Consider the following 12,625-nt stretch of genomic DNA (forward strand, 5'->3'; position numbering starts at 1 on the left):
TGGCCATTTTTCATGAGAACCGCCGCATCATAGCGACTTCCACGCCGTCCGCTTCGCTCGAATTTCCTCCTTCTGCTGCCGGTGGTTCTTCCTTCTGGTTGCTGGTCCTCTTCTTCTATTGGCCGCTGCTGCTGCTGCTCCGCGCCGGCCCGACGTGCACAGTTCGAGTGCTCGTTCCAAAGTGACTTGCTTTTGCGAAATTTTCTGCTTAAATAGCGACACAGCCGGAGAACGGCACAAAGGGCGCGGTCTCGAATGCATACGCTTGCTCTGATTGGTCATCTGTCCGATTTGTACTGAAAAATTACTCATTTTGATTGCATGTTTTAAGTGCTTTAACTATGTTTAGTCAGACTATCTATGTAGTTAAACAATAGCTGAAGTCTTCCTCTTTCGATTGGTGGTCCAACCATCTGGATTGATTCACAGGGAAAAAAGATATAAGCGTTCAAAATGTCCCCTTTTTTAACGCTTAAAAGTGACGCTTTGGATCGAATTTCTGAACTGGCCCCCCAATATAGTAAGTAAAGACATAGTCCTATGTCAAAAGGATTGTAAATTGCTGTTCTGGTAAAAACTAAAAAATAATATTTTTTTAAACTCTTAAATAATTTGTAAAAACAACCAAAAATACAACATGAGTGTGAGGAAGGCACCAACCACCTAAAGGTGGATTAAGTATCGTTTTTTTTAATTTATATTATGTGAGCCTCTCAAGTTCTTATCTTTATTTTAATTAAGTTATAGTTCTGATTCTGGTCTCATATTTCTATTGTTTTACAGAAAAACAAAGACGCAAGCAGAAAAAAATGCAAGAGCTTATCGAAAAGGGTAAAATCGTCCGCTTCCTGATGCGCTCGCGCAGTTTTACCCTAATCGAAGCAAGACACATTGCCAAAACAGTTCCGTCCCTCAACACCCACACCCGGCCACCGATTCCGGTCCGCATGACGCATTTAAAATATCCGGAGAATTTCATCGGCAGCTCCGTACCGGACGACCCCAAGTTCCAAGCTGTGCAGTCGTTCATTCTGGATGTCGTCGAACAGTGGAACGCTGCTCCGATAGTGGACTTTGTGCGCATTTCCGGCTACATTATCGTGCTGACCGTGGACCGGGGTAGTGAGCGGCTCGTGCGCAGCCTGATGGGCGACCTTTGGAACCGAGGGACCCGCCTTAGGGAGCCCACCCCCGAGGAGGTGGCGAAGTTTCACGAGAAGCGTTACGAGTCGGGACTGTTGAGGCCTAAACTGACGCCGCGCTGCACTAAGGAAGCTAAGAATTGGAGAGAGTTCTTGACTGGCCAACCGATTGTGGAGTCGGACGATTCCGACAGTGAAGATTGAGCAATTGAAGTCAATTCTTTATTTAGTTCAAAAAGTTCATTTGTCATAAGAAATCAATTCTTAGATTAAACATAACATTGTCCATATGTATCTGATACATAAAATTTAACAAAATAAACCAACCTTTCGGAGATCCGTCAGAAGCGTTTCTTAGTATTTTTCCTGCTTGATCGATCTGTTGAGCAATTTGAGGGCAATGAATTGGTTGATTTGGTGCTTGGTAGGTACCTTAACGCGCAACCCGGAGATTTTCATCTTCGGAATCAGACTGCGCACAAACCAAGCGCTTTCCATGTTCTGTGTCAGCACCATTACGTACCGCCCCTCCATCAGCAGCAGATCCAGCAGATAGGCGGCCTTCCGGTGGAACACGGCGTCCAGAATGAAGGTCTGAATCCGCTCAAAGAGCTCCTCGGTGCAGCCGGCGGAAGGGTAATTTATCGGCGAAATCCGAACCGGAACCGGAACGTTTGCAACGTTTCTGATGATGCTCGGCGATTCGCGGATGATTTCGCGTGCTTCTTCGAAGGTAATGTCGCCCGTGGCCATGAGGAACTGGGTGGCTTGTTTACGTTCTGTTGGCATTAGAGGAGGACGATCTTAGCTGTGTTTAATTTAAGTATTACTTTACTTACTCTTGCTATTCATGTTCATTTTTACAGGATATTGACGGTAAAAGTAAAAGATTCAAGGAGTTCTTGTCCACATTCACCGTGCAGCCGAAAATTACAACCAATTTCGATTTGATGACAGTGACAAATGTCTAACCTGCAACTGAAAATGTCAAGAAAAGATTTTCAGTCGCAGGGTGACGAAGGAGCGGCCTCGTGTACACTGTTATAACTTTAACCCACTTTTGTGACAGGAATAAGTAAACTACACTCAAAATCAAAAATATAGTTTTTTTTTTCTCTAAACCCGTCGTTACACGCACGTTCTAAATCAATCAGTTTTCGTCAAAACCGAACCTACTCACACCCAAAATCAAAAGTACTACCCTTGATCTGTCAAAATAAGGTAGACAAACACTTTTACCAACAATTTTACCAGTGATAACCCTTTTAAAAAGGGTAAACGGGTAAACTTGAAAAGAAAGGGTGGAAGTAACCCTCAAAAAGGGGTTTGTCTACCTTATTTTGACGTTTGTTTTGATAGTGTGCGTGAGCGCCGTGTAAAAAGTGACAACTCGTCACTTTTTAGTTTGACCACAGAGTAACTGATTACTCTGTGGTTTGACTTTGACCAACCAACGGGGTACAAACTAAAAAAGTGTCCAACGTAAAAGTGACTACCACCGGGGGTTTGATAATATTGAATATCCTGAATTGCCTCATAAGGTTGAATATGAAAAAAAAGACACATATTCAAAAATAAAAAATATTAAAAAAAACTGAACTGAAACTTGAGAAATTAATTAAAAAATGAATAAATTTTGAAATTATTAAATTCAAATAAATATTTTAAAATTCAAGAATTCGACAAAATCAAAAATTCAAAAACGCCACTTAACCCCCGGTGATTGGTCACTTTTTCGTTTGACACTTTTTAGCTTGTACCCGTTGGTTGGTCAAAGTCAAACTAAAGAGTGACGAACTGTCACTTTTTACACGGTGCTCTCGCACACTATCAAAACCACCGTTTGGTAGTGTGTGTAAACTCCGTGTAAAAGGAGTGTCAAACTTAAAAGTGACCCCGTTCGTTTGACAACAGTTGGTGTCAAACCATCGGGGTTTGAGTGTATTCTAAATTTAGGAAATTCAAAAAAATTCTTAAACTATAAATTACAGAAATTGAATAGCTCAAAAATCCGATCATTTAATGCATCAAAATAAAAAAAAAATAGAAATTTTCAAAACTTTTATTTTTTTTTAATTACAGATTTAAAAAAAAAGCTGTACACTTATACTTGATAATTTGAATTTAAAATTATCAAAATTCTGGGATCAAAAATAAAAAAAATCAATGATTGAAATATTGAATAGTTTAAGAAATACAATATTAAAACAAAGACCAAAAGATGTCAAAATTCAGAATTTCACAAAGCCCTAGACAAAGCACCAAGCTCAAAATGCATATTCAAAACTAATGAAATTAAGAAATATTAAATTTTAATGTTCCATAAATTCCATACTTAAAGTCCAGAATTGCGTCATAAGCTTGCATCCAAATACGAAGTCATTTCAAATGCCGATGATTTAAGCGGATGTTGTGTTAACATTAAATTGAAAAGAAAAATGTTATGAAGAAATTGATAATTTAGAAATTTTAACATGCAAATATTCAAAAACTCAAAAATAAATTCAACTGAAACATGAGAAATTAAATCAAAAATTCATAAATTTATAAATTTTTAAATTCAAATATTTAAAAATTGAAGAATTGAGTACTAAATCCCTATGTAAACTTTTATGTACACAGTAAAAAACACGATTAAAACCCATTTCTGATCACTTTTTTTCATTGTAATGCAATTTTTTTTTTGACAAGACAACATTTTTTCGATGGATCAACTATGATCCCCTTGGAACGAGCTGTCAAGTGGTAGCTTTTCTGTCAAGAAGGATCGCGAGGTTAATTTTTCAAAATTGATTTAAAAATCCATTTTAAACTCTTTATAGTCGTACAAAGTCATTGTACTCAGAAAAATAAGCTTTACCGCTGTAAACAATAATATCAGCAATTTAAGCTTCATTTTAGGACCCAATTCGACAAAGTCAAAAATGCTAATTCTAAATTTATTAAAATCAAAAAATTTACAAAAACATGAAAAATTTTACAACTTTTTTTATTTTCAAAAATTTATAGATTTCAAAAAACATTGTATAGTTTCTGCTCGATATTTCAAATTTAAAATTATTCAAATTCTGGGATCAAAAGTGTTAAAATTCAGAATTTTACAAATGGGACCATCCATAAACCACGTGGACACTTTTTTGGGAATCTGTTAACCCCCTTCGTGGACAATTCGTGGACAATCACCATACCCCCTCCCTGAAGTGTCTACGTGGTTTATGGATGGTCCCAAAGCCACTATTTCAAAAATGCAAATTCAAAATTTAAATTAAGTTAAAAAAAATAATGTTCAGAAATTCAGAATTTCGTCATAAGCTTGCATCCAAATACGCAGAATTTTGAAATGCCGAAGATTTTAAGGACGGATGATGTGTTAAGCTCAGAATGAAATTAAACAGAGGGAAGAGCAATCATTAATTTTTCTTGCAAATAATGAAAAAAAATCAAAGATTAAAACATTTAGAAATTCAATGCATTTAAAATTCAGGAATTTAGAAATTCAAAAATAAAAATGTTTTAAGCTCTAACAAATTAAAAATCAAGCACTTTAAAAAATTAATCCTGAAAATTCAATTTATATTTAAAAATTCAAGGATTTTAAAACTAAGAAATTTGAAAATCAATTAATTAAGAAATTCTAAAACACAAATTTCAAAAATCAACAATTTAAAAAAATTTCAATTTAAAAATTCAAATACTCTAGATTTTACTAAATAACAATTTCAAAACGTAATTTTAAATAAAAAAAACAGAAATTCTGAACCAAGCTTTCAAATTCAGGAACTAAATAATTCCATAATCCGAAATTTTGAAAATTCAATCGTATAGTAATATTTTTTTTTAATAAAAAAAATCCAAATATGAAGAAATTTTAAAATTTAGAGTTTTGAAAATTATTTTTTTGCAATTCCGTCGTGAAACTACTTACTTTTCCTGTCATTCTTGAACGACGAAATAGCCTACTTTTCTGTACCAAAAATAACAGAATCGAATAGCAAAACCTTTCAAAATAAATGCTGAAAAGTTCTACTTTTCAGCACTCAAATGGGTGCTGAAAAGTTGAACTTTTCAGCACTTGTTTCGAAAAGTAACACTTTTCAACATTTTTTTGATTTAAACGATTTATTGACAAAATACATGAAAATTTAACATAAAATTTCACTCAGTGTGTGTTTTTTGGAATTGCATAAAATGTTGTATGGAACTCGTTGCAAAACTTGATTTTTTCAGCACTCTTCGTATTTATCCAACTCGGTGAACCTCGTTGGATAAATGTACGACTCGTGCTGAAAAAATCCTCTTTTTGCAACTTGTTGCATAAACTACTATTACGTACTCGATTATTCGAATTCAAAATTATTATTCTAAGATTCAAAAATTCGGAAAATCACAAATTCAATAATTCGAAAATTCTAAAAGAAAACGAATCAACAATTCGAAAAATTAAAATAAAAAATCAAAGGATATAGGGGAACTGCATCTAATTCCAGCGTGCCTCTAATTTTTTCAACTGAACTCGAGTGATAAATAGCTCAATAAGAAGTGAGCAAGCAAGTTTCTATCAAAAGTTTTGCAAAATTAGTTGTTTAAATTGTTAAAATCAGCATATTGGATGAAGTTAGGAGTGAGTGCTTAACCGGCCAAACATACGAGAATTTCCCCTAGTAATTTAAACATTTACAAAATCAAAATACAGTGATTGTTCGGTAACTGGGCTGAGAACGTAGCCCAGTCACCGAATGCTGCTCGCTAATTGGGCTGAACGAAAAATAACGAGGGGACAACCAATGCATAATATTTTCCTGATGAAATATAAAAATTAAAGTTAATCAAATTCATTTGCAAAGCTTACTTTCCATATTTCTGAAATTGTGACTTGAAATTGAATATAGATTTGAAAAATGTTTTTTATTTATTGATCATGATTCTTACATCCATTAACCCCTCGGTCATTTCGGTTTGTTTTGCTTTTTTGACGTTTGTCTGCTTTTTAACTGGGCTATGGCCCAGTTATCGAGCGCCCAGTTAAAAAGCAGCCCAGTTAAACAACGCCCAGTTACCGCTCAACTACTGTAAAAGAATTGAAGTATTTAAAAGAAAAAAAAACTGGGTATATTTTTTGAGAAGGTCTAATAATCCAAATTTTGAAAAGGTTCAATAAGCTATGAGATCTCCTATGTTTATATGCATTTTTTTTCAAATAAATTCTAAAAGATAGAGAAGTTTGGAAAAGAAGTAAAAAGTTCATGTTTGGTTTGACAACAATCGGTGTTAAACCACTGGGTTTTAGTGTACTCAGAAATGAGGTAAATAGGTAAATTTCACTCAAATCAGGTTGAATTTTACACATTTATAGGTTCGGTTTTGACTAAACTGAGTAATTCTGAATTTTTCAACGTTCCAGCACTTGTATCGGAAAGTAATCCTTTCGGCTTTAGTTTTTGAGTTGGCGAAACACACGGACGCCAATCATTTATGTTTCTTAAAAGTTTCACTGAAAACCCCTATTAAAAATGGTTATTTCCGAAATTGCAAAAAAAAAAGCTTCCAGCGAAATTTCCCTATCGGATGTGATAAACCACTGACCACTAAGAACAAGTCTCTTTTTTATAGTTCAACCTAAAAGTGAAGAAACATTTATTTCATATTATGTCTTTTTTTAATTACTCTTGTTGTTTTCCTTATTTCATGTTTGCTTTACCTTCTTTTGCTTTTTTTCTAGTTGATGTTTGCTGTCTGCGGTTTATGCTGTGGTGATGTTACAGGTTTTTGCAAATAATGTTTCTCTTCTGCTTTTGCTAGTCTGATTTGCTTGCTTTTTGCTTCTTCTATTTTCATGTTCTTGTTTTGTGTGTGTGTTTTGTTCTTGTATTTTTTTCTGATTCTCATCGCTGGAATAATTCGCGTTAGCGCGCTTTGCTCTGGATTTTGCTAGATTTGTTATCTTTTCGTTTGATTTTTTTTGTTGTTGGTAAAACTTGGGTAGCGCACGAATAAAAAACGGGAAAGAGAAAAAACGTTGTTTTTTTTTTGTTGGAAGGTGAAAAGTTTGATAGCTTTTTTTTACTATTTCGTTCTTTTGGGTTCGAAAAAATAGCGTTTTTTTTTTGGGTAAGATTTCTTACTTTCTAATTTATTTTTTTCCAAGGGGAGATTTTACTTCCTACGTTTTTTTTCTTTCTTGTTTACTTCTTTTGTTAGGAGTTTTAAGTTTGTCAAAATTTCACACACCAAGTACCGTTCGACCTTTCAACTATTGATTAGACAAGGGGTTGTTGCTGATATTTTGGGGCTCTTCCTCTAAGTTAAAGCCTCCGAGTAGAGTCGAGAGTTTTTTTTTTTTTGTAAGGACACTGAAAAAGTTCGGTTGGTTTTCTTTTTACCTTTTTTTGTTTTGTTGGGACAACCGAAAACAACAAACTTAGAAGTTTAACAGTTAGAAAGCGCACAAATTTCATTTCTGTTGTTTTCTTTTACCTTCTTGCTTCACGCCGATGTTACAAATTTTCTTCAATTTTCAAGTTTTTTGTTTTAGCTAGATGTTTTTTTTTCTTGTTTCTATTCCTCTTTATAGGAAGGATTTTTGTTGTTGTTTTTGTTGTTGTTTTTTTTTTGTTTCCACTAGATGATTAACCTCGTTTCTTAAATGTATCTGATTTTTTTTTTTCAAAGTTTCTTTAAAGGTAGTAACAGTTTGTTTAAACGCGTTTTTTTCTGTGTATAGGTTAAAGAGAGAGTTTGGAATTTGAAGAAAGTGGTGTGATTTGCTGATAAAACCATAAAACAGCTCAAAAAATTAAACCATTTTTCTGTCTGTGGCATCCAACAACGATTTTTGTTTGTTTTTCTGTGTGTGAGTGTACTCTTTTTTTAGTGCTAACCCTACTCCTTCGTCCATCACTAAGTTTCGTTCAACAATGGCGGTGTATGGCCTACTACGAGGCGCTTGCCTCGTCGGCACCGAGAAAAATAAACCTAACAAAAATAGACCAAATCGGTTACGATTTGTTGTTGGTGGGAAGAAATTTGTTCTGTTTTCCTCTTTTGCTGGATATAAAGTTTGCTGTTTTGTTCCGCGAGAGGGTGCTGGTTTGGCGTGGCAAAAGATGCGTTTGTGGTAACCCTGGCGAAGTTCAACACGCTCGGGGTGGGCGGAAACGTCAAAAATTCGTTGCTTGCATTTGTGAGAGAGTCACGCACACTAGAGTAGGTGGGATTACACGGAAGAGAGATAATAGAGTTGCGGATTTTGTGTCAGCACCCTCCAAATTTGCCGGTTTCTTTTTCTATTTCTCAAAAAGTGCATTTTTACCAAATTGTGTGTCGTCGAAGCAGGTCTGCTTGTCTGTGCTCGCGCACACCGGAAAATCAGTAGGCCGTGCCCACCGCGTGTCAAACCGCGACCACGCGCGCTGCCGCCTGCTAGGATTTTTGTCAACTTCGATTTGCAGAAAGAAAAAGAAATTTCTAAACAGACGATTTTTTTGTTTTGCTTTTCAATGCTTTTGTTCGCTTCTTTTAAGTTTATACCATTTTCTTGTTTGTTTGTTTTTCTCGCTAATTCATAAATGTTTGTTGTTATATCTTTTTTGTATTTTTTGCTTCATATTTAGGTTTGTTTTTTCTTACGTTTTTCATAATATGCTTTTTCACTTTTACAAAAAGATTCTTCAATAGAAAATTTACACGCCACTTTTCACCATTTACTTTTGTTTGTTTTGTTTTTTGTTGCTGTTTTGTTTCCTCGCTAACGTTAATTATGTAGGTAAAAAGTTTTAAGTTTCGTGAAAATAAACAAAACGACAAGAAGAAGACATTTCAGGATAAATTTGTGTTGGTGTGTTGTGTGTGTGCTGTTGCATCGACAAGTGAAGAGTACGATTTTGCATATGTGTTGGTGTTTGAAAATCATACAAAATGAGAAAAAATATTACCTACCATAGACAAACAGACGCGAAACTTGCACCGATTGCATCTGTCACTGCTTTCGAAAGCTTCGAGTACTCGCCACCAGATGGCGACAGTGCCGATTGAGAGATGCCTCGAAAAGTTGTGCAGAAGAAAATAATAGCGCGGAAATGACACTCAATAGGTGAATTTTCTGGTATACGTTACAATTTGCTGTAGTTTGCTCTCTCATCTAGGTACACTTAATGTTTAAATGTTTCTGTTGTTTTCTTTTTTCACCGTTAGAAGTAAATGCTGCAAAAAAAGTTAATTTGTTGTTGCTTTCTTGTTCACTTTCGATATTTTCTGTGTTTTTGCTTCTGGATCTGAAATTTTCAAATTCTATTGTATATACTTCTTCCCTTCAACTTCTTTCTTCCTTTCACCTTTCTTCGATTCTTCATTCGATTGCATCACTTTCTTTTCGCTTTCCCCCAAACCCCTTCCTCACATCCTCCTCTTCTCGTTCCATCTGTTTTCCCCCAACCCACCAATTCTCACTTGAAAAAAAAATCCCTTCTCCGTACCGTCTAAGCTCCTCCCTTCTTCCCAACTTGGTGCAGAAAGCCCCGCCCCTTCAAACGCGCGCGCGCAGCGCTAGCTCCTCCTCCTTACCTCTTCCTCCCATTGTTCTCCGCGCACTGAAAAATAAATTTCTCTGCCTATTTGTGAAACAGGAAGAAGAAGAGGAAAAACGAAACGAACCGAAGAAAAAAATCAATCAAAAGGAAAACAAACCGATCGCCGCACGAGAATAACACACAAGCCAAAGGCCCCGCCCCTTCGCTTCGAGAAACAATAGAGCAGAGACACACGCGGACACACGAGCAGCAGCAGCAAAAACACACGCACATACAAAGAGCGATTGATTTGAAAACAAATGAAGAAACAAACTCAAGAGAAAGAAGAAAACACGATTGTTGTTGTTTTTTTTTGTTTGGTTTTTCTTAGATCGAACGACTATAAATTACGACTTTAATAAATAGTAATTCACCATTGTTTTTTGTTGTTGTTGTTGTTTGTTTGCTTTAAGTATAACCATTACAATTATGTGTGTGTGTGTGTTTTGCTTCTTGTTATTTTTTCTTCTTTTGTTTCTCTACTAGAGTTTGCTGTTTGTTTGTTTGAAAACTACGCATGCCAAGCTTGATATTTTGTTTGTTTTTTTTTCTCATTTTTTCTTAGTTTGTTTCATCATTCGAACAAAGTAACGGAAATTGTATGGATTTTTTTTTTCTTCTTTGCTTGCTTTTACTGCTTAAAAAGTGGGAAATGTATCATCATATCGTTTGCCTTCTCCTTTTGTTTCTCAAAATCTAGATCCTCTTTACCTTTTCGCGCAAATGTGCGCTTCTCTCTCTCTTTTCTCTGTCGTTCCAAATGGGACACACACAAAAAATGGATTTTATTTTCTTTTTTAAAGTTCAAATACGGTTAGATAGTTTCAAAAAACGTTGAATCATCGTGTGTGTGTGTATGAGGAAAGTAGTAGTAGTTGTAGTAGTTGGTAGTACAAGTTTGGTGGTCTTGGATGTTGCTGCTCCGGTTCTGTGTCTGCTTGTCTATGGCTTTCGATTGTGTCGCTGCGTTCCGTTGTCCTTTTTGTTTGTATTAGTGTTACAAGTAATCGTACTGAGTGTGAATGTTTCGTGTGTATTTTTGTAGTTTCTGTTCGGGGATCGACCATAAACAACGAAAAGAAACGAAAGAATAAAGAATTAAACACGACGTTTGTGTAAAAAAAACGAAACAAAGACATCTCCAACAAAGAAAGGAAGATGTCAAAAGAGAAGAAGAAGACGAAGAAGAAGGAGCTGCGAGCGCGCGCGCTCGGCAAATGCAATGTCGTCGTCGTGGAAAAACAGCCTTCGGCTTTCTGCACTCACTCGCTCTCTTTCCGTCTCTCGCTCGCGCTAGTACTCGCGTGTCCGTCCGTCTGTCTTTCTCTTTCTCGTGCGTTCAAGCGCGCGCGAGCGCCAAGAGCCTAAAACGCGCTTTTTGTTTTCTCTCTGTCTCGCTTTGCCTTGCCCTCTCTTCGTTCTTTTAAATTTATATTTATATTTTATTTTTACAAAAATTTACACAAATAGATTAAGGATAGTGATTAACTTTAATTAATGTATTTTTTCTCTTCTTTCCTTCTTTTATTTATCTTATTTAAAATTGTGTTGTTACAATTAATTTAAGTTATTTTTTCCTTACTGTTTTTTGCATTATTTTTTGTCCTTTTTTTCTCTCTTGTTTTTAATTAATTTAATGTTAATTTTTACTGTTTTTCTCTTTTTACTGTTTTTTTTTTCTTCTTTAAATCCATAGCAATAGCGTTGCGCAGCTGGTGTTGCGCGTGGCTACAGTCTTCTTTATAAACAAATAATGAAAAGGCGCAATTTTTCGACCTGTAGCTCACTTCGATGTCATCATTGTTACGAATTCTGGAAAGAAAGAAAGAGAAAGAAAATCGTAAATTAGTAACGAAGGTTTTAGAAATTTGAATAAAATTAGATGGAAATTAAATTTTCAACGCGACTAGACAATCTTTTTTCAAACATTTGCATTGGATCAGCTAAAAATGGGACAAATGTACCTATTTTAAGGTTTTTATAGACTTATTCAGACATGACTTACCATTTCATAAATTGAAAAAAATTAAAAATTAATGCATAATAAAATTTGAAACTCTGAGATTAAATATTTGAAACATTAGACATCCGAAACATAAAACTCCAACATTCAACAATTATAAAAATAAAATAAAAAAGGATCTGTTATTTTACAAGAAAAATAAAAAAAGGTGATATTTTTTCAGTGAACTGTCAAAAAATAAAATTTTAAGCATAATTTTTGAACTTCAAATAAAACAGAAAAACCAACCATAACTTTAAAAAAAAACCAAAAAAAACATTATTTAATTTAGGAAAACAATAAAAAAAAAGAAAAACGAAGACTTTACAGTTTGTAAATTAAAACAATCAAAACTTCCAAAAACTAAAATCTAAAGGAGGTATTAGACTATGACAAACAAACTCGCACTTTTTGACAGTTTGCCTGCTTTGTTTAGATAAACGTCAGCCTGCATCATCAGCCTTGCTTTGACCATATTGTCAAACACGAAAAAGTGCAAGTTTATTTGCTTGTCACAGTCTAGTATCTCCTTAAATACAGTCCAGACATGATTATCTAAAGGCCTAGAAAAATTCACTTCGGATAACCGAATTTTGTTTTGTTGTCTTATTTTAGAATGTCGAGCTTAAGTATGGCCTCTAAACACTTTTAAAGCAATTTAGAATTTTTAGATCCAAGATGGCGACCAAAATGGCGTTGACGAAATATTGAAAAAATGCGATTGGTATATTTATAGGCAACAGTCTAGTAAAATTTGACTTAAATGGGCTCGCAGTTATCTAATTTAATGTTAAAAGTAAGAAAATAAAAAAAATACGAAAAATAATTGTTTGGTCAAAAAAATAAAACTAAAAGTACAAAATTAACTTTTTTAGAAAATAAGTATATAAAAATAAATATATTTGACCAGGAGCAGA

The 12,625-nt window shown here is 34.6% G+C and overlaps 2 protein-coding genes across 2 annotated transcripts in view; both read right to left on the bottom strand.

The window, feature by feature from the left end:
* Positions 1-1,441: 1,441 nt before the first annotated feature.
* LOC119767222 lies at positions 1,442-2,201 on the bottom strand. Its single transcript, XM_038255314.1, has 2 exons — positions 1,982-2,201; positions 1,442-1,921 (listed from the first exon to the last, which is right to left on the bottom strand). The coding sequence occupies exons 1-2, from the start codon at positions 1,998-2,000 to the stop codon at positions 1,497-1,499; spliced, it is 444 nt and encodes a 147-aa protein (XP_038111242.1). The 5' UTR covers positions 2,001-2,201; the 3' UTR covers positions 1,442-1,496.
* Positions 2,202-7,470: 5,269 nt separating this feature from the next.
* The window catches only part of LOC6040387 (calmodulin), a 67,426-nt gene continuing 62,271 nt past the window's right edge, over positions 7,471-12,625 (bottom strand). Inside the window, exon 4 of the mRNA XM_038257936.1 lies at positions 7,471-11,518. Coding sequence (XP_038113864.1) covers positions 11,490-11,518 — 29 coding nt within the window. The 3' untranslated portion in view covers positions 7,471-11,489. The remainder of the gene's footprint in view (positions 11,519-12,625) is intronic.

Source organism: Culex quinquefasciatus, chromosome 2 (assembly GCF_015732765.1).
Source record: "Culex quinquefasciatus strain JHB chromosome 2, VPISU_Cqui_1.0_pri_paternal, whole genome shotgun sequence".
Lineage (NCBI taxonomy): Eukaryota > Metazoa > Arthropoda > Insecta > Diptera > Culicidae > Culex > Culex quinquefasciatus.